At 39.0% G+C, this 22945-nt stretch overlaps 2 protein-coding genes across 2 annotated transcripts; both read right to left on the bottom strand.

The window, feature by feature from the left end:
* Positions 1–10258: 10258 nt before the first annotated feature.
* Positions 10259–10846, bottom strand: LOC135427805 (uncharacterized). Its single transcript, XM_064681408.1, has one exon. It carries the CDS (start codon positions 10844–10846, stop codon positions 10259–10261), a length of 588 nt encoding a protein of 195 aa, XP_064537478.1.
* Positions 10847–15694: 4848 nt separating this feature from the next.
* Positions 15695–20964, bottom strand: LOC135427807 (serine/threonine-protein kinase BRSK2-like). Its single transcript, XM_064681411.1, has 4 exons — positions 20645–20964; positions 20481–20575; positions 16993–17219; positions 15695–16925 (listed from the first exon to the last, which is right to left on the bottom strand). The coding sequence occupies exons 2-4, from the start codon at positions 20484–20486 to the stop codon at positions 16901–16903; spliced, it is 258 nt and encodes an 85-aa protein (XP_064537481.1). The 5' UTR covers positions 20487–20575; positions 20645–20964; the 3' UTR covers positions 15695–16900.
* Positions 20965–22945: the final 1981 nt, after the last annotated feature.

The raw sequence follows: 22945 nt of genomic DNA, 5'->3' as shown, positions 1-22945 counted from the left end.
CAAAGTGTGGAGCAGAAGGAGCGTTGAAATGCCAAGTGATTTCCTTATAAAGCAGTTTTGGTGTAAGAGATATTGAAATGTACGGGTGACATGCATCCCTAACAGCTTATAGATGTTTGTTGACTCCAAAAAAGTTTGTACCAGAATCACTTAAAATATTTGCACATGGACCACGTCTGCCTATGATTCTATGAAGGCTCCTAAAAACGCATATGACGGTAAATCTCCAACCGGCTCTAAATGTATGGCTTTGAACCTCAAACATATAAGCACGGTAATCTTTCCTTTGATGCAGAAATATTAAGGTCCAGCATTCTCAACTTTGATAAAAAGGAAAGCTCTTGAAGGACGCATCGCTGGTAAATTTCTCACTTGTTGACTTAAAACCTAAAGTCATAAATATATGATACATTTATGTGCTCCAAAACAAACTGTTGCGCTCATTGATCATCCAACATTCGTATACACTGAACCCATTGAAAATGGGTAAAAAGGGTATAACGTATTTTTTCAAACGTATGTAACATGCAGAAGGAAGCATTACCGACCCCATAAAGTATATATATTCTTGATCCGTCCGTCCGTATGTCCTTCTGTCTGTATGTATGAACGCAAGGATCTCAGAACCTATAAGAGCTAGAGACTGATATTTTAGCTGTAGGTTCTCCTAGTGCCCGCGCAGATCGAGTTTGTTCACGATATTCGATAACTAGCCCAGTTTCCAAGTAATCAATAAAAATCTATATCGAAATCATGTTTATTGAGCAATTTTGGTAAATAATAAGAGCTAGAGTCAACAAACTTGACTTGTAGCTTATAGAATAGTATATATATGTATCAAGTCTCTAATTTTATAGCTATCATCTTCTCCCCGCTATTACCTCATAGCTATAAATCAAGTAAATAAACCGATTTATGCTGCCCACCAATATAAGCCACATTATAAATGCAATTGACTTTTTGAGAATACACAAATATGCTATAATACAATAAGATGTACACTGAAATTATTAAAGATAACGTGTTTTGGCTTTCTTTTTATCAGCGGCAGCAAGGCAAATTCCAAGAATTTCTGTATACATGTACACACACACACATTCATTCGCGTCTTCTTTGAATATTCAAAAGAATATTCTATCAGCATCATTGCAATTGGGATTGTATTGTTTTCTGTGCTGCTATTTTAATTATTTTTTTTTCTCATTACGATTTAATTGCTGGTGTGGTTATTGAGTAGAGGTGGCGGAAAGTAGCGCGGTCAGTTACGAGTTCGAACCCTGCCAAGGAAACTATTTTTTTTTTTATTTGTCTGGTGTGGCTGTTGCGAAGAGGCGGCAGCAAGTAATGCGGTCAGTTGCGAGTTCGAAGGGCCAAGGGAATTTTTTTTTTGTTTAAATTTATCTTTATTACTACTAAAGCAAACGAGCGCGTAGCGCGAGCTGCATTTGGTGTTGGAATAAAAGGGTTCAGGGTATCCCCTAGTCGGGAGCTCCCGACTAGAACCTCGTACTTGTTTCTTATATAATTTAAACTATGACTTTGATTAACGACAACACTCGTAAATTATTATAAATGTGGTAATAAATAAGAATGTATCTCATTCCCTGGCAAAAAGGGCATCGCCTAATCTTCTTCCGAGCCGTCAGAGAAGGTCCTCCTGATCAAAATATGGGCTGATTGGTAAGAAACTGCTATCATTTGGAACCGGCATGCCAATACACAGTGCCCTCCATTCCATTTCAAAACAGTGAGGACTGAACCATTCTTATTACTTTTCTGTTCTCCTCTGGTTCATCCGCTCGCTTACGGTCTGACTCTATTATGCGGCTGTTTTATTTATGCCATATGCCAGAACCCAAGGAAGTCGTGTATGCCATCAATATTGGCCTACGAATATAGTGCTAGGCATCTCTTCTAATGATATCTTGTGCCAAGTCAAGCTTTTTGTCTCAATTCAGGGCTATTCTTCTTCCGGCACTTGTTCCATTTCACCACAGTTCACATGACGCCAAATTAAATATGCAAATTCCCCGATTTAGATGATCGGCAGGGTCATCCGCGGCAACATATCTCGATTGTCCTCTATTTGAGTTCTCCAGAATTTTGCTTATGTGATTTGAAACAAATGCCTTCCAGCTTTCACCTGCTCCACGGATCAGACAAATGATCGTACTTCAGAAGTTTACATTAATTTCTAAATTCTGTTAATACCCTGAGCCCATTGAAAATAGGTAAAAAGGGTATAATGTCCGTCTGTCCGTATGTATGAACGCAAGGATCTCAGAACCTATAAGAGCTAGAGACTTGAAATTTTAGCAGTTGGTTCTCCTATTCCATGCCCATACGAGTATGTTTTCGATAACTTGTCCCGTTTCCAAGTAATCGATAAAAATCGATATCGAAATAATGTTTTTTAAGCAATTTTGGTAAATAATAATAGCTAGAGTCAACAAACTTGACATGTAGCTTCTAGAATAGTATATATATATCAAGTTTCTTTAATTTTATAGCTATCACCACCTCCCCGCTATTACCTCATAGCCATAAATCAAGTATGCTGCCCAGCAATATAAGCCAAAATTTAAATGCAATTGACTTTTTGAGAATACACAAATATGTACTGTAGAAAATTTCATCAAGATCGGTCAAGAAGCACAAATTATGAAAGAAAATGTGTTTTGGCTTTCCTCGTATCAGCGGCAGCAAGCGCAAATTGCAAGAATTTCTGTACTATACATGTACACACACATTCATGCGCGTCTTCTTTGAATTCAATCATCAGCATTGCAAATGCGAGTTCGAACCCTACCGAGGGAACTTTTTTTTGCTGGTGGTAGAGGCGGCGGAAAGGAGTCCGGATAAATGCGAATTCCTACCCTGCCAAGGGAACTTTTTTTTTTTTAATTTATCTTTATTACTACTAAAGCAAGCGAGCGCGATTCGCGAGCTACATTTGTTGTTAGGATAAGAGGGTTCTGATATCCATTAGCGGGGAGCTCCCGACTATAACTTAACTTGTTTAAATACTAATACATTTTTGTAGCTTAGGACCAACACACAACGTAGCTCTGGGTATGGTTAGTTGTGGCTATGATAGTTTAGGCTTGTGTTGATGCATCACAATAGATGTGTAGCCCTACTGTTGTGCAATATAAGCCCCAAGTATGAGTATGTCTGAAATATAGGGCAACACAACAATTTTGGTCAGTTACTTGCCCACATTCTGAAACCAAATGTGCCCCAACTATACGCTCCAGAAAATATGTTATCATCATACATCAGGAGTTTCATTACATCCACTTCCAATGGGAATATACCTTGTTCGTCCGCAGCAAGCTTGATGAGATCGCTTTTATCGGGCTTCTAAAATAAGCGCTGATACTAAGCGCAGAAGTGTTAAACAATTGCCGTGAATACGGTTGCCGGAATGCAGCCGAAATATATTAGTGAAATTTTAAGCAAAATTGTGTTTCTTTTTGACTTGAATAAAAACCCTGGACCTCGAGTCAGACAAACAAATTTTCATAATAAGGAAAGATCGCCAAAACCAGCATTAAAGTGCTTTGAAATATTGATGCACCTGTAAAATAACTCCATGCAGCTAAAATTGTGATTTTGGCCCCATTTTTTCGACTCGGCACGAAGGCGTCTGTACAGATAATCTAACCGCTTCAGTACACTTCGATATGACGATCCAATCACCATTGTTTGATCCAAATGCGACAAAAAAAGTAGACTTACAAGATATTTTCTGAAAGATAAACGACGATAGGTACTGACAAAAGTTCCTCGCTCCACGTCTCCTCCGGTGGGAGACCTGAAGACTTATTGTCGAATTGCTCTAATTCCCAAATCTTGCGTAAAATATTGTCGATTCCTCAATTGTATATCTTCACAGTGTGCGATGACAACAACGACGCACGTTCGTTGAACTTTGCAAACACGATAGAGCCTAAATTCTCATTTTGTGCTGGAGGTGAACCAAAGACTAATTGGTATGCCTTACAAAACATCAGACCTTCGAAAGCATTGCCTGCGAGTGTGATTCTTCCCTTCGTTAAACCGTTGATTCTAGATATGCGTAGTTGTTGGGCTGCACATTACGAAATGAACGATTCTGGGGAGCCTTGATCCACGAAAGCTCGATACTAAAAAGGGTACCCATCTTTGGACTCGTTAAACACCATTGCTGTTGATGACACAACTCCTGCCTTATAAGAAGCAAATCTACATCTTTTCCGTTGATTAAATTTGTAGTTATTTGCTAGGCACTTGTATCCGGCGCCACTCCTAAGTGCTTCCACTTGACCACGCATTCTGTGCTGGTGCATCAGAGTAGGATGCCACATGCAGCACGACGATTCGAATTCAGACCTTTTAAACATAACCGATGTATGAATACGTGTGCCTTACGCTCCGACGCACATATGTCTTTGATTACATTACATTGAATACATAAACTTCTTGTCGCAGAATGTGCATATAACCACTCGTCGAGTAATAAATGACGCTTTAGTCTCTTTGTGTTACAAAGCCATATACTCCATGCTTTGTATTTCTGCGGCTGTCCTTTGATGGCGTTTCCTCACAACTACCAGAGGCAAACACAAAGCTTTTCAAATGTCGTATTACTGTATCAAAATAACTCATTTTAATCTACTCGTTGTCGCGCGGTTGCACACGCTGCTGATGATTGTGCTTAAGTTCTGCGTTTATTTCTGCCAGCGATTCAAGAGTGGCTTCAAGATGGGTTTCCGTTTGCTTTGATTCATCTGTTAGTTTGCCCTTACCCATCCAATTAAGTCGCACTGCCTTCAGCAATCACAATCCCATACCCAATCCCAAACTACAGTACAAATGTCAAGAATTATCACTCTTACGAGGTAAAAAAATGTGTTGGATATCGGCGTCATGTGCGATGCGACAAACTGCACGTAGATGTGATGCAACCTACGGCAAACTGTACAGAGAGTACGTTACATGACTTGCTAATTGCGGCAGCGATTGAGAGAGCCATTAAATTCAACTTTCTCAGCCGTGATAACGGCTGATCCGTTGAGTAAAAAGTCACTACTGAATGCGGCTGATCTAAACATGCATTTTTGTCGTCACTCGCTCTTTTCATGTGGTCCTTTATAATATGCGCTCTTAACTGTCGCTTGACTGATCTTGTGGATTAGCTGTCGCCCAAACGATAATTTATGACAACGATGATGCATAGAATAAAATCCGAACTTTTTCTAATAATATTGCCACATGTGTATTTGGGTTGAAACGGCGACTAAGCTACAATTAGAAAACTATCTTTATTTCAGAAAATCAGCATTACCAAAGAGCTGAAGTAGCTTAATGGCCTGCTCTATTTTGCTCCATCCCGTCGGACTAAAAATGTATTCCTAAATAGACGAAAGCTCAGAAAGCAGTGCCTACCGTGTACACGTTCTTCGTTTAAAGACTATTTTAAACAACACGCAAATTAAAATTAGTCTTAAAGCATTCCTACAAAGATCGCATTTTAATTAATAATCTAAATTTATTTATTTAATAATTACTGATATATTAAAATGAAATTGTTGTCAACTGGAATTTAGTATGCATAAATTAGGTAAATTTAATCATTAAATATTAAATTTGTATTGTTAGTGTTTAGTAATTTACTTTATAAATATATAATTGCAACACTGGGGTGTACAATAATAAAATTCTAAGCATTCCTCTGGTCCTAATCCTTCTACCTTCCTCTGGACTTCTGGCGAGGCTGTTGGGGTGTCATGCCAACTTATACAGGCCTCTGGTAGCTTCCTCGTAAATTGCATCTCCGACCATCAAGCTTAATGTCTCGCGTAAGAATGAAACACTCGACTACACTGTTAGCAGCTTTACACTTATGCAACTCAGGAGCGATTTGAGAGCGACGAAAGCAATAGAAAGAGTCGGCACCGTAAAGCTCTGCACAAATTGTCGCATGCTGCCGCGTTCGAAACCTGCGAACGGCCAACCCGTGAGATGGATTTGTGGGGAGCAAAGTCTATACTAAGTTCGTCAAAGAGCCTTAAATCCAGCTTAAGACTAATGCAGAGTAGGAGGTTGGTGGGTCGTACGATAAGTATTTCACTTAGGCATGTAGTGAAACTGATAGCTTTGCCTGATAAGCAAGCATGCTTCTAGACGAATCAGACCTTCGATGATTCCATGGCAGCGCATACTCTGACATAATACCTCCAGTGCGTAAGGGTCGAAGAGATGTGCTAGAGCCACCAATTTACGTTTGTGGCAGCTACACAACTTAGCCATAGTACCTGGCAACATTAACATAGGTGCATTATTCCCATCGGGTAGATGAATTGGTTGTTTCAAGTATTAATTGAAAATAGGCAAAATGTTTACACATTTTTTTTTATTCCCTGAACCCATTGAAATTGGCTAAAAAGGGTATAATGTATTTGTGCAAATTTAAGTAACAGGCAGAAGGAAGCATCTCCCATAAAGTAAATATATTCTTGACTAGCATCAACAGCCGAGTCGATCTAGCCATGTCCGTCCGACTGTCCGTCTGCCCGCGCAGTAGGAGTTTGTTTCCGATATTTGATAACTTGCCCCGTTTTCAAGTAATCGATTAAAATCGACATCGAAATCCTGTTTTTTGAGCAAGTTTGGTAAATAAGAAGAGCTAGAGTCACCAAACTTGACATGTAGCTTCTAGAAAAGTTTCTATATATCAAGTATCTTTCATTTTATAGCTATCACCACCTCCCCGCTACTACCTCATAGATATTAATCAAATAAAAAAGCCAATTTATACTGCTCACCAATATAAGCCACAATTTCAATGCTATTGACTTTTTGAGAAGATACAAATATTCTATAGCACAATAAGAACGACTGTAGAAAATTTCATCAAGATCGGTTAAGAAATACAGAAGATATTAATTGAATTCTATCAACATCATTGCATTTGCGATTGTATTGTTTTCTGTACTGCCATTTTCATTCGTTTTTTTTCTCACTAAGACGCAGTTATTGGTGTGGCTGTAGTGCGGTCTGTTGCGAGTTCGAACCCTACCAAGGAAACTATATTTATTTTTATACCCTGGACCCATTTGAAAATGGGTAAAAAGGGTATAATGTATTTGTATGTAACAGGCAGAAGGAAGCATCTCCGACTCCATACAGTATCTATTTTCTTAACCAGCAGCAACAGCCGAGTCGACCTAGCAATATACGTCCGTCTGTCCGTCTGAAATTTTAGCTGAAGGTCCGCCTAGTGCCCGCGCAGAACGAGCTTCTTTCCGATATGCGATAACTTTTTCCGTTTCCAAGTAATCGATAAACATCAAAATCGAAATACTGTTTTTTGAGGAATTTTTTAAATAAAAGAGATAGAGTCACCAAACTTAATATGTAGCTTATAAATTAGTTTATGTTGGTTATCGGCTGCGCAATGTGCGGAGCCCCAAACTGCCCGTAGATATGTTGCGGCCTGCGGCTTTGAGGTTTCTGCACGATTGTTGCGAATGTTGGGATTAGAAAACGAGTCCCTGTTCACGAGCGGGGTTTTTCATTTTTAAAGACTTCAACCTTTATTGAACTTAACCTAAAGTTTAAAATATTTAAACTGACCTACATAGAGCATGCGTCCGGTGACTTGGACTGACTCTGACAGACTTCAACATGTGCTGCAAATTTCGCTGTTACTAAGCTAGCAAATCCAAAGTTCAATAGAAATACAAAATACACGAAAGTAAGATAACTTAAAGTAACAATACTTAAAGCTCGAGCGCTTGAGAGAGCCACTAAATTCAATTCAACTCAACCGTGATAGCGCGTGATCCATTGAGTGATAAGACATTACTCAATGCGGCTGTTCTAAGCACAAATGCATTTTCGTTACTCGTTCTTTTCAGGCGCTCTCTTATTATATACGCTCTTAGGCCGGCGCGAATGCTCTTGTGGGTTAGCTGTAGCCCAAACATTCTCCCCCGTTTAATGATTGCAGTGTCCATCATCAAATTTACGTCCACTATCTTTCAGAGTCTCGGTACCTTTATCTTTACCTGAAAATAGAAGAGTACAATTTAACATTTACGTAAAGGTTAGGTGTTATTATCAAGTCAATTTTATTGTATGGGTAATGGACAGAGCTTTGTTACTGGCTGTTTGATAACACCACTGCTTGTTGTTAGAGTCACAACTCTAACTGATCCATCTGCACTAGCATGAGTGCTTGTAATTCGACCCAAACGCCACCGGTGTGAAGGAAATCGTTCATCCTTTATTAACACCATGCATCCAACATCCAGATTTCTCTTCATCTGCAACAATTTTGGTCTTCTCTGCAACCGTGCCAAATATTCAGAATTCCACCTTTTTCAAAATTTCTTTCTTTTATAATTGAGCGTGAGCGATGAGCCTCCATGCAAGGTACAAGCATTACGATAATTTACGACAAGACTCGTGAAATAATGTTTATAGGGTAATATATAAGGATTTTTCTCATTCACTGGCAACAAGGCATCGCACAATCTTCCTCCGAGCCGTAAGACGCGCTCCTCCAAATCAAAATATGAGTTGAAAGGTAACAAGCCGCTATCTCTTGGGACCGGCTTGCTAGAAGAGAGTGCTTTCCATTCCTTTTCAAAGCAGTCCTTCTGCACCAATCTTATAACTTCTCTGAGACTTTCCTTTCATTCGTCTGTTGATATCTCAGTTCGCTTACGCTCAGACTCTATTATGCGACAGTTTCGAATAAAACGTTTAACATATACCATAACTCGAAGAAGTGTATACGATGATATCCTGTGGCAAGTCAAGCTTCTTGTCTCAATACTCACATGTGAAAGTGACTTTTGATTAATGTTATTGCAAGGCCATCCTTCTTCTATAAACCACTTCGGTCCATGCCACCACAGTTCACATGACGTCAACTTAGATAGGTAGGGTTATCATTCGGGCGAACATGTCTCCATTGTCTTCCATTCAAGATCTCCAGAATTTTGTTTATGCGATTTAAAACAAATACCTTTCAGATTGCACCACCTCCACGGATCCAGCCTATGGTTGTCGTTGAGTCGGACCAAAAAATAGTACTGCAGAAGTTTATATTAATTCGCAAATTCTGTTTTAAATACTTATAAAATTTTGCAGCTTCAAGAGCAGCAGACAACTCAGCTCTGGTTATGGTTAATTGTGGCTTAACAGGCGAGACCTTACATTTTGACAGCAGCAACTCTGTATGAAATGCGTCATCCTCGGTTAGAACACGTAAATATGCAACCGCTTCATAGGCTTGCGCAGATGCATCTCAAAAGATGTGTAGTTCTGCTGCGTTATATAATACCCATGTTATATATCGTGGTATGCGTATGTCTGAAATATTGGGCAACTCCGTTAAAAACTTCTGCCATTCTCTTCTAATGGCTGCTGGCACAATGTCATCCCAGCCAATCTTATCCTCCATACATCAGTATTTTCCCGGTTACAACAATCGGACTCAGCCATCCCATAGGATTGAATAACCTCGCAGCTGTTGACAGAATGGATCGCTTCGTAGGTAAGCCTGCTGATAGTTCAAAATTTAAATTAAATCGAAATTCATCCTCCACGGGGCTCCAGTGTATACCCAGCGTACGAATTGTGTCCTCGCCATCAAGGTGCAGCAATCCCTTCGTTTCTCGAAATTCGATTGGTATCCCTTCTAACAATTTTGGGCAATTGCTTGCTCACTTTCTCAACTCAAATGTGCCACTGCGTAGCATACCAATGACTTGAGTCTGGATAGCTTCCGCCTCTGCAACACTATCCGCTCCAGAAAAATTGTCATCAACATACATCCGATGTTTCACCACATCCACTGCCAATGGAAATGTCGCCTTTTTGTCCGCAGCTAATTGTTGCATGGCTCGCAGAGCTAAATAGGGTGTTGAAGTAGTTTGATGTGATCGTTCTTATCGGATTTCCATAATATGCGCTGATACTGGGCATCATCCCTTGGAATATTGACCACCTGTACATTTTCTCTACAACAGCCATATACACGAACCTTAGACCTGGCCAATTAAGAATAACTCCAGGCAGCTGCAAGTATAATTTGGGGCCAATTGATAAAATGTCATGCAATGACTTCCCATTGCTTGTCTTGCTCGATCCGTCGAACACAACTCGGATCTTCGTAGTCATCATCAGATGCTTCCTTTATAACTGGGCGATGCGGTAAATAACAATGTTGAACTCCTCCTTGAGATGATGATTGCTTGATGTTCTAAACCCTAGGCGTAACCCGTTCAATTTGGCCCAGCTCCACATACTCATAATTGGTGTGACAATATGCATTTTTCAACTTGGGGTCTGCACGCAGGCGCTTGTCCAGATAATCTAACCGCTTCAATGCGCTTCGATATGACGAACCAATCACCATATTTTGATCCAGATTGGACAAAAAGGGTAAACGTACAAGATATTTTCCCGAAGATAAGCGATAATGTGAATTGACAAAGGAGTCCTTGCACCACCTCTCCTCCAGTGAGAGATGTGGACACTCATTGTCGAATAGCTCTAATTCCCAAAACTTGCGTAAAACATTGTTGAGATCCTCATTTGCATTATGAGTGTGTTCCTTCACTGTGTGCGATGACCCCAACGACGCACGTTCGTTGATCTTTCCAGACTCAATACGTACCAAATGCGTATTTTGTACTAGAGGGGAACCGGTTGGTCCTCGGTATGCATCACCTAACATCAGCTCATCATAAATATCGCTCCCGAGCAAAATGTCGACACCTTGTGGAATAAAATAATTAGGATCGGCTAAACGGAAATCCTTCTGATGTGGCCACTTCGTGGTAGACATTCTTCTGTCAGGCATTCTTTAACTCCCATTGTGTAGGACATATGAATATCTTATGCTTTACCTGTGAATCATATAGAGATCTAAATTTCAACTCAATTCCTGTAGACGCTTCGGTAATTCTTTCATTCGCTATGCCGTTGATTTTTATGTATACCCTTTTCCTTGTCAGTCGTAGTTGAAATGAACGATGCTTGGACACCCTGGTCCAAGAAAGCTTGACACTTCAAGGGGTAGTCATCTTTCGACTCAATAAGCTCCATTGCTGTTGGTAAGAAGACCTGTCTTGTAAAATGTACGACTTCATTCTTTCCGTTGATTAAATTTGTAGATACTTGCTGTGCATTTGTATCCGTCTTCCTTGGGGCTCCGTTTCTAGGCGCATTCATTTGACCACGCGTTTTATCCAAGTGGATTAGAGTATGGTGCCGCTCGGCCCACCTTGCACAATTTCGCGAGCTGCCACATGCAGCAGATCATTCCTTCAAGACATTTAAAACATAATCGATGTTTCAATACAATTGCCTTCTGACGAACACATTTCTTGATTACATTGCAAGGTCCAATGGGGAGCTCAGCCTTGCCGCATACGATGCATATGTCCGCTTGTCGAGTAATAAATGAAGCTTTTGCGACTCTTTGGCTTGCACGTAAGCCATTTACGCTTTGCTTTTTATTCCTGCGGCTATCTAATGGCTGCGATTTCTCGCAACTTCCCGACGATGGCGTAATCATCGTTCCATATTGGGACTCGAGGTAAACACAAAGCTCTTCAAATGTCGGTAGATCTGGCGACGACGCTAATGAACGTTCAAAATCTACTCTTAATTGCTTAATTGCATATAATATACCAAAACTTGAGATTGCTGCTTTATATCAACACCAGCATTCTCAAACGAATTCCCACATGAGCGGCAGGTCTGCACAAACCTCCTTAGACACTCGGCGTGTGCATGTTGAACTGCTAATTGATGATCAAAAACAACCATGTAATGTAAAAACAATACTCGTTTATTGTCATATAAATTCACCAGCATGGGTATTTCGATTCTATCAAAGTCAAGTGCTCTATATCATCACAAGCTGCTGATGGTTGCGTTTAAATTCTGCGTTAATTTCTACCAGCGATACGAGCCTGGCTTTAAGCTGGGTTTCCGTATGTACCGCTTCATCAGCCTTGTATTTTTTCAGTGATTTCTCCAACGAGGTTAACAGTCCAGTTTGCTCAAAAGTTAAATACGTGAGGTTTTCGGCCATTCTGATCTCCTAACCTAACACGATAGTGTCAAATTGCACTTACCCTTTCAATTAAGTTGCACTGCCTTCAGCAATCAGAATCCAATGTCCTATCCCATACTCCTCAGTCCAATCGCCAAGAATCATTCCTCACAGGAGGCACCAAAAATATGTTGGAGTCCCAACATATGCCCGTAGATATGATGCGGCCTGCGGCGTGGTTACCAACCGAGGCGGCTTTTGAGGTTTTTGCACGATTGTTGCGAATTTTGAGATTAGAAAACGAGTCCCAGTTTACGAACGGGGTTGTTCATTTTAAAAGACTTCAACCTTTATTGAACTTAACCTAAATATTAAAATAATTAATCTAATGAAAAACAAGTGAGAGGTTCTAGTCAGGATCTCCCGACAGGGGATACCCTGAACCCTTTTATTCCGACATCAAATGCAGCTCGCGTTACGCGCTCGTTTACTTAAATAGTAATAAAAATATATTTAAAAAAGAAAGTTCCCTTGGCAGGGCTCGAACTCGCAACTGACCGCATTACTTGTAACTGAACTCGTAACTGATGGTGCTACTTTCCAACAATTAAGTCTCTATGAGAAAATCACGAATTCAAATAGTTGAACAGAAAACAATACAACCGCAATTGCAATGCTGTTGATAGAATTCAAAGCAGACGCGCATAAATGTGTGTGTGTACATGTATACATAAATTCTTGGGATTTGCGCTAGCTGATACTCACACGTGCGCATATAACTTTTGCGTTTCTTAATCGATCTTGATGAAATTCAGTAGTAGATCTTATTGTATAATACTTAAAAATATTCGTGTATTCTCAAAATGACAATTGCATTTAATTGTGGCTTAAATAAGTAGGCAAAACAAGTTGGTTTACTAACATGATTTATAGCTTTGCGGTGGTAGCGGGGAGGTGGCGATAGCTATAAAATGAAAGATACTTGATATATATATACTATTCTAGAAGCTACATGTCATATTTGGTGACTCTCGCTTTTATTATTTACCAAAACTGCTCATAAAAATTGATTTCGATATCGATTTTTATCGATTACTTGGAAACGGGGCTGTCGACGATGATCAAGAATATATATACTTTATGGGGTCGGATATGCTTCCTTCTGCGATCTTACAAGCTAATTAATAAATAACAAGTAAGAGGATCTAGTCGGGAGCTCCCAACTAGGGGATACCCTGAACCCTCTTCTTCCAACACCAAATGCAACTCGCGCTACGCGCTCGCCATTTTACATTTGCACAAATACATTATTCCCTTTTTACCCATTTTCAATGGGTTCAGGGTATAATTAAAATTCCGCTGTGTAGAAGACAAATGCCGCTTTTAAAGTAAAACACACGATTTATCTTGATACGTCTTCTTTATTCGACTGTTCGATCGCGACTGACTCGCGTTCGTTTTATGCTTACAGACTAAAGGAGAATTGACAATAAGTTTATGTGTGCGTAAGCGAGACAAGGCGTGATTCGACTTGTCGAGCTCTTCTTGCAAGAATTAGAGTGCATGAGGAATGTTAGCGCTTAAAACAAACGGGAGATTGTTGCCTAAATGGCCTTGAGAATGTGTCTATCTGTATGTGTATGTACATGCATGTATTTGTCCTACTACAACTCGGCCATCCTGCGATTAAGATCCCCTGATCTCAGTTCCTTTTTGTTTGAATATGATTTATTATAAGAATGTGCTTGTAATTGGTTTTCCTTGGCCGTTGGCGCGCAAAACCGTAACCTGCCGTCGTTCGTTTTCCTATATATAGTTTTCTAAGGATATTTTCATTTCACATTTAACGATTGAATCATTTGGCTTTTTTGCGTGCATATACGTTTCCTCAAACATTTTTATGATCCGACATTTTATTCCATAGCTTTAATTTTGCCCACAGTTGTAATCCGGAAATTGATCATCTACTACATTTATGCAAAACATACCTTTGTCAAAATTCTCTTTCATAACATCATCTAAAATATGGTCGTTCTTAGCTTTTCTTCTAAAGTTGTCATTACATATTTAAAGAACCCGTTTCGTTGTGAATGGTTTTCTTCATAATTTTCTGATCGTCTAACAGTCGCTCACTAACAGCTGCAGTTTGATCACTTAACAGTTGCTCATTAACAGTCTGGTCTCTTAACAGTTGCTCACTAACAGTCTGGTCTCTTAACAGTTGCTCACTAACAGTCTGGTCTCTTAACAGTTGCTCACTAACAGTCTGGTCTCTTAACAGTTGCTCACTAACAGTCTGGTCTCTTAACAGTTTCTATTTATTGCCCCCTTCCTGTATTTCATCATTTATGTCTTCGGTTTCCTTAGCCTCAATCAAGCTTAGGGTGTCTAGAATTATGCTCAGACCACATGCATTCATGAAATCCCTGGGTTACCCGCTCTTGCCTTTGAAGAACTAAGTTGGCAAACGCATGATGCATCTGCTCAGGATTAGCGAAACATTGAATCCGGGCTTGGTCGCGCAACGTCTCGGAGGGAACTCCCTCGATGATTTGTTCTAAGAGTTCGTCTTCGTCCATATTGATGGTATCGGCTAGCATCATCTTGTCTTCAAAATACATCGCAAATTTTTCGTGTATTTGCCACTTGCGTTGTTCCAACTTGCGTCGCATGTCTGATTTTGAAATTTTTTCTTCGAAAGCCGCGATCAGCTGGTTGCTCAATGTTCCTATTGGCTCCAGAATGCGCGTTGAATTGGAATGCAACCAGTGTTGCGCTTTTCCTTTCAGCTTTGTCGTAAACAGCATGCGCAAGTAATTGTCGTCTAAATCATAGATTTGTGCAATGTTTTTAATATGATTGACCCACATGCGTGCGCTACCGCTTCCATCGAATTCTAACGTCGCCTCTTTCGCGATTGTGATTGTTGCAGCTGATCCGCGATTTGATGTAGTTTTATCTCTTTCACGAGTTTGTAGAGTTTCTGCAGCTGTTTCAATGCCAGCGCTTCCGTCTCTGTCTCGACATTCGTTGTTGGCAACGCCGTTATCGTTGTCTCTGCTTTGGCTTTCGCTGCTGGCGCCGCCGCTGTCGCCACCGCTGTCGTTTGCCGTTACATTTTGCTGCTGAATTTGCTGTAGCGCAATTTTGCTCGCATTGGCTTCGCTTTGTAATTGCCTAATTACTTCCATTAGTTCGCCTATGTGTAAATTATTTTGGGCTTCTGCTTGTTGCTGCGTTGTCAATGCTCCGATCTGGCTGCTTTCCATATTCTGCTGCTGCACGACATCTATGCTGTTGCTCCTTGGTCGTGCCTGTCTGTTCCCCAAGCTAGCTGATTCCAGCATGTCCACATCGTCAGCGTCTAAACCCGGGGCACTGCCGCGTACACTCGGTGCGAATGTGTTTAGACGAGCAATCAATTCCGCCTTGCTTCCTGTCGTCGGTGCTCCTAAGCCAGATAGCCAATTTTTCAATTGGATGACCGTGAAAATGTTCAAATCTATTTTTTGCTAGGTTGGACCACTTCTGAATTTGTAGAAGACAAATGCCGCTTTCAAAGTAAAACACACGATTTATCTTGATACGTCTTCTTTATTCGACTGTTCGATCGCGACTGACTCGCGTTCGTTTTATGCTTACAGACTAAAGGAGAATTGACAATAAGTTTATGTGTGTGTAAGCGAGACAAGGCGTGATTCGACTTGTCGAGCTCTTCTTGCAAGAATTAGAGTGCATGAGGAATGTTAGCGCTTAAAACAAACGGGAGATTGTTGCCTAAATGGCCTTGAGAATTTGTCTATCTGTATGTGTATGTACATGCATGTATTTGTCCTACTACAGCTGTTACTAAACTAGCAAATTCAAAGCTCATTAGAAATACAAAATACACGAAAGTAAGATAACTTAAAGTAACAGGACTTAAAGCTGGAGCGCTTGAGAGAGCCACTAAATTCAACTCAACTCAACCGTGATAGCGCGTGATCCATTGAGTGATAAGACATTACTCAATGTGGCTGATCTATGTACAGATGCATTTTCGTTACTCGCTCTTTTTTATGCGCTCTTTTATTTGTGGTTTAGCTGTAGCCCAAACAGTGTATATGTATATATCAAGTATCTTTCATTTTATCGCTACCATCACCTCCCCGCTTTTACCACATAGCTACAAGTCAAATAAATAAACCAATTTAGACTGCCCACCAATATAGTTGCGGTTAGTTGCAAGTTCGAACCCTGCCAAGGAAACAATTTTTTTTTTTGTGTTTTAATTTTTCTTTATAACTACTTAAGCAAACGAGCGCGTAGCGCGATCTGCATTTTGTGTTGGAAGAAGACGGTTCAGGGTATCCCCTAGTCGGGAGCTCCCGACTAGAACCTCTTACTTGTTATTTATTAAATAGCTTGTAAGGTCGCTTTTGCCTTATGCGCCATTTGTGTGTCTTTTTATTCCCACATATCTGAAACAGGAATATGTTTAGAAGGGTATTAAATCTTCGACGTGGCGAAGATATCATTACTTTCTAGATCTTCTTCATTATTTAAATTTAGTAATTATGTGGTTATAATTTTCTCATTTTATTGGAATTGATGATTGAAAAAGTTTCAGAGCCACCTTAGTATTAAAATCGCTTTGTTATAAAATCGGTATGTTGCTAACGCGATCCAAAATTATTTACACTTAGAAACATCAAAAAGGGTTCAATGGCAGTAATTTAAAAATTTTTGCTTTTTCGAAACCCGTATGACTTCTGGACAGGCATAGTGTGGGGATCCGCACGAGGTTTCTAACATGGTTGAAGTGAGGCCATACCAAAGTCCGCTATTTTAATGTTATTTTTACATCTTGCAGCAAATTCTCTGGCTTCAAGTTCAGTTGTGACAATAAAAAAAAATTAGTCGATTTTTTTTCTCGGTAATTTAGTACTTACCATATGGAGTGTGAATGACAGAAATCATGCGCGGATATGATTTGCCTAAAAAACTTGCGCGCCTCCTTTGCCGTAAGCCGACCTTTTTTAACGAGATAATCGAAAAGCTCACCGCCAGAAACATGCCCTAATATCAGATACAAATATTTCTTGTCTTCATATACATCGCTCAGACCAAGCACGTGCGGATGATCGATTAGTTTCATAATGGCTATTTCCCGTTCAACCTTGAATAAACACGATAGGGAATGCGAATTGTAATGCTTATACGTAAATTAGTTTAGGTTAATGAAAGGCCTTGTCCTCAGTCCGAAGCTAATAACCACTTGAGAAATATAGCAAAACAAGTAAAAAGCTAGCAAAGCCTACGCCTACTTTTCTATGTTAACCCTGCAGCAGATTTGTGCTTTATGGTTTTGGAAAATCGATTATTACATTTTTTTTTGGCTCAACTGAATAAAACAGCATTAACTGATGTCGCATCAGTATTCAAATCAAGAGCGTTCTATATATACAGAGACAAAACTTAAAACCCAACATTTTTCAATCAGAAAACTAAGAGTGAGAGTTCATAAGTAATTACATAATTATGAAATATCTTTAACCGTTAAGAGACATTGAGAATGACTTTGGTATTTTGAACTACCTTTTGTATCAGTAATGGGGAGCGATTTACAAAAGTTTATTTATGGCAAAGGTAGTCAAAGCTAAGTTACCTTTGAATGAATATTTCTTTATGGGGAAAACATTATAGCATATAATATGGAACTTAGTTTCATTTCTCTCCCCAGTAATAACAGTGGCTTATAACTTATAACAGCTACAACACGTCGGCAGTGCTACTAGTTAAAGTAAAAAAAAAAACAAAAAACAATAAGCTGTGTAAGGGATTCGGCTGATCAGCTTTTTTGTACAACATACGGTAGATAGTTCAGAATTTTATCCAAGTAGGTAACTAGTAAAACATATGTATAAAATTGCATACATATATATGCATAGTCTACATTCTCCCCCTCTCGACAAATGAACACCAATTCCTGTTAGGCATTCCCACTGATACGTATGTGTGCTCATCTCATCGACAGGGATACAGCCATCTAAGACACTTTGCCGCCAATCGGAATATTAGCCGTTCTGCATTGTGCGAGATACGGCTTGGCACAGCGTTCGGCTATTACTCTCAGCAGTCTTACTCTGTCTTTGCAAAACAGAATGAAAGCAACCACTCATGGGGCTTACTTGCAAAGAAGAAGGCCTTATTTATTGTATAGGCTTATTGGCAACAGTCAACTTGACATATCCAAAAGAAGAATGCAAATTACGATTTTTCGCTGCAAATGAACCTAGCCCTTGTATTTTCTGCAAATCCTTAAGCCATCAGATAAGTGGTTGCGTTACTTTATCACAATCGCCTTCGGAGATCCCACATTGTGAAAAAATGCAAGTTGCAAGAAATTCATTATGTGTAGGGTTCATAATTTTTCACACCATGCGCGGTTACGCATTTATTGAAGGACTTCCAGCCGCGTGCCAATTGATTCCCAGCGCACGCTTATGTTAGATAATGCTAATAACCGTGTGGCAAATACCCAATAATGGTCGAAGACTGCACTCTAGCAGCATGTCTCTACGAAAGTCTACCCTGCTGGAATTGTTTTCTGAGGATGCGATGTTGAGGATAACACCAGTTCTATCTGGTTCTCTGGATAACTGTTCCTGCTTGAATCAGAGTTTTTGGCATTTTGATCTATCAGCTAAGTTAGCCAAACCAAAAAAGCGAAAAATAGCAGTAGCCCTACGTGGCGATCAACAACCAAATTAATCACAAGGTTGAAACTCTTTCGCACATGAATCTTCTCAAAATCATTGTTCCCAGCACAATTTTAAGATTGCATTCTAAGCCGCGAAACTGTGACTTGAATTATAACGAGAAAGAAGTGCTATCTTCGGCACACCGAAGATTTAATACCCTTGCAGACCCAACCTTTTCAAAATGCTTATAGTGCTTTGCCCGTATCTAAGAAGCACAGGGAAAATAGTTAATGCCGAGTATGGTTAAGATATCATGAAAAACAAAACAGGTTTCCGTACAACAACTTAATTTTCGACCGATCGTTCCTATGGCAGCTATATGATATAGTAGCCCGATGTGAATAAGATTTTGCATAAGTGGAGGGAGCATAGTAAAACAAATAAATGCCAAATTTGGTCAAGATATCTTGAAACACATAAAAATTTTCCATACAAAAACTTAATTTTCGACCGATCTTTCCTATGGCAGCTATATGATATAGTTGTCCGATCTTAATAGGATTTTGCATATATATGGGGAGCGTAGTAAAACTAATAAATACCGAGTTTGGTCAAGATATCTTGAAAAACATAAAAATTTTCCATACAAAAACTTAATTTTCGACCGATCGTTCCTATGGCAGCTATATGATATAGTTGTCCGATCTTAATAGGATTTTGCATATATATGGGGAACGTAGTAAAACTAATAAATACCAAGTTTAGTAAAGATAACTTTATAAACAAAAATGTTTTTCATACAAGAACCTACTTTTCGACCGATCGATCCTATGGCAGCTATATGATATAGTGGTCCGATCCAGCTGGTTTTGACATATGAACTGCGTGCAACAGAAAGAGGGACTTCTGCAAAGTTTCATAAAGATAGCTTTAAAACTGAGAGACTAGTTCGCATAGAAACAGACAGACGGACAGACGGACATGGCTATATCAACTCGGCTGTTGATACTGATCAAGAATATATATACTTTATGGGGTCGGAGATCTCTCCTTCTATGCGTTACACATTTCACGACAAAATTATAATACCCTCTGCAAGGGTATAATAACTATTGCTTTATTGCGAATGCCTCTAGATCACCCCCTCTATCAGTTTCTAGGGATTAAATTATTATTTAATTAAATAATTATTTAATAATTTGAGTCGAATGTAGATTGTATAGTAAGTGAATCAAGTAAATCTAAATAAAGCACGAATGCAATCGAAAAGGTTGATGAACCTTCAATATGTTACGGGTCAACCCAATGAAATTGACTAAGAAGCAATATCACTACATATAAGAGTCGAATTTAGATTGTGTAGTAAGTGAATCAAGTAAATCTAAATAAAGCACGAATGCAATCGAAAAGGTTGATGAACCTTGAATATGTTACGGATCAACCCAATGCAATTGACTAAGAAGCAATTTAACTACATATTATAAGTTGCCAAAGCCTTTCTTATTGTGTGTGACGACAAAGAAAACTGATTCAGATGATCTAGCTCACAAATTACAGAAACAGCCAGATAAATAAGTAAATATACTTTATTAGGTCGGAGATGTCTGCTTCTATGCGTTAGACATCTAATGTCAAAATAATCTAAGCATAATGGTATAAATAGTCAAGTCATATAGAACGGATATCTGATAAAAAGAATCTTCATGGTAAGTGGTGTGATGGACTGCAATACTTACCTTCATGAGCACTGATTCGCTAAGTTTCTCACGATTGATTATTTTAATGGCTACCTTTTTTCCAATCACACAATGTACGCATAGCTTGACGAGACCTGACCAAATGGTAGAAGCTTATTTTTAAAATTGGTAAAAATAAATTAAAACTATTGTTGGATACTTACCAGTTTGACCCTTGCCCGGTGTCCAAGCGATATGGACCAAAAAAATTGACAGTTTGGCGGACCATTACATTGTTCTCCTTTTGCATTTTTCGGCTTTGCTAGTTTAACGATGTAAACTGATATCTATTTTTTACAGGCAGTGTAAGCTGGTGTTTGGCCATTCGCTCACACTCCTGGTGCTGTCCTTTCTCCTCCTTCAGCAGTTGCTGCTAAGTTGCCTCATAGCCTCACAACAAATTGCTGGCTTGAAAGCCTTTAACAACTTATGTTCAAAGATTAATTGCTGTATTTATTGATGCCAGTCTATGCGCTCAAACTAGTTGTGAGTGCTAAGGATATCATTAATAATAATTTGTCATATACGTTTTTTACTGTTCTTATTTTTTCATGCGACATTATTCAAACAATAATGGTAGTGAATTCTGCAACGGTAAAGAAAAAGATCGTTTGCATTAGTTTGTATGCCATATAGACTCTGCTGATCTAAAATCCATTTTATCATAGTAAAACAAGGAAGAATTCTCTAGTCGGGAGTGCACGACTTGGAGATTCCCTAAATCTAGCGCTGAGCTACCGTCACAAACATTCCCTCATCCTTCTATACAGTCAAACACAAAAATACACATACCCCGTTAAACAAGGCAACAACTTCAATTCTGATATTTTCTGAGAATATACGAATATTCTACAGCACAATATGATCTTCTACAGACAAAGAAAGTCTAAATTGCACACAAACATTAATAGGTGAGACATTTTTGAATTTTATAAATTGAATTAAAATTGTTTGCTTTGCTCTGTGTATGTGCTGCTTTTTAAGTTTAGTTCTTTTCCCTAAATTCGATTTTTGGTATGGCTGTGACGAATGAGGCGATGGCAAGTAGTTCAGTGGGTTGAAGTTGGTTGTGGGTTCGACACTGGAAGAGGGAATACTACATTTTTATACCCTTGCAGAGGGTATAATAATTTTGTCGTGAAATGTGTAACGCATAGAAGGAGACATCTCCGACCCCATAAAGTATATATATTCTTGATCAGTATCAACAGCCGAGTTGATATAGCCATGTCCGTCTGTCCGTCTGTCTGTTTCTATGCGAACTAGTCTCTCAGTTTTAAAGCTATCTTTATGAAACTTTGCAGAAGTCCCTCTTTCTGTTGCACGCAGCTCATATGTCAAAACCAGCTGGATCGGACCACTATATCATATAGCTGCCATAGGAACGATCGGTCGAAAAGTAGGTTCTTGTATGAAAAACATTTTTGTTTATAAAGTTATCTTTACTAAACTTTATTATTAGTTATTTATTAGTTTTACTATGTTCCCCATATATATGCAAAATCCTATTAAGATCGGACAACTATATCATATAGCTGCCATAGGAACGATCGGTCGAAAATTAAGTTTTTGTATGGAAAATTTTTATGTTTTTCAAGATATCTTCACCAAACTCGGTACTTATTAGTTTTACTAAGCTCCCCATATATATGCAAAATTCTATTCAGATCGGGCAACTATATCATATAGCTGCCATAGGAACAATCGGTCGAAAATTAAGTTTTTGTATGGAAAATTTTTATGTGTTTCAAGATATCTTGACCAAACTCGGTATTTATTAGTTTTACTACGCTCCCCATATATATGCAAAATCCTATTAAGATCGGACAACTATATCATATAGCTGCCATAGGAACGATCGGTCGAAAATTATGCTGTTGTATGGAATTTTTTTTTGTTTTTCAAGATATCTTGACCAAACTCGGCATTTATTAGTTTTACTATGCTCCCTCCACTTATGCAAAATCTTATTCACATCGGGCTACTATATCATATAGCTGCCATAGAAACGATCGGTCGAAAATTAAGTTGTTGTACGGAAACCTGTTTTGTTTTTCATGATATCTTAACCATACTCGGCATTAACTATTTTCCCTGTGCTTCTTAGATACGGGCAAAGCACTATAAGCATTTTGAAAAGGTTGGGTCTGCAAGGGTATTAAATCTTCGGTGTGCCGAAGATAGCACTTCTTTCTCGTTAAAATTTATTTTATTAGTGCTACAAAAAACAAGTGCTTAGCGGAGCTGCATTTGGTGGTAGTAGAATAAGGTTCAGATCCTTGCGTTCATACATACGGATAGACGGACAGGCAAACGGACATGGCTAGACCGACTCGGCTGTTGATGCTGATCAAGAATATATATACTTTATGGGGTCAGAGATGCTTCCTTCTGCCTGTTACATACATTTGCACAAATACATTTTACCCTCTTTATCCATTTTCAATGGGTTCAGGTTATAAAAA

Source organism: Drosophila montana, unplaced genomic scaffold (assembly GCF_035044405.1).
Source record: "Drosophila montana isolate Dmon_TW-CO22-7 unplaced genomic scaffold, ASM3504440v1 contig_2349_1, whole genome shotgun sequence".
Lineage (NCBI taxonomy): Eukaryota > Metazoa > Arthropoda > Insecta > Diptera > Drosophilidae > Drosophila > Drosophila montana.
Note: the sequence above shows the minus strand (reverse complement) of the source record. Positions and strands in the feature narration are given on the sequence as shown.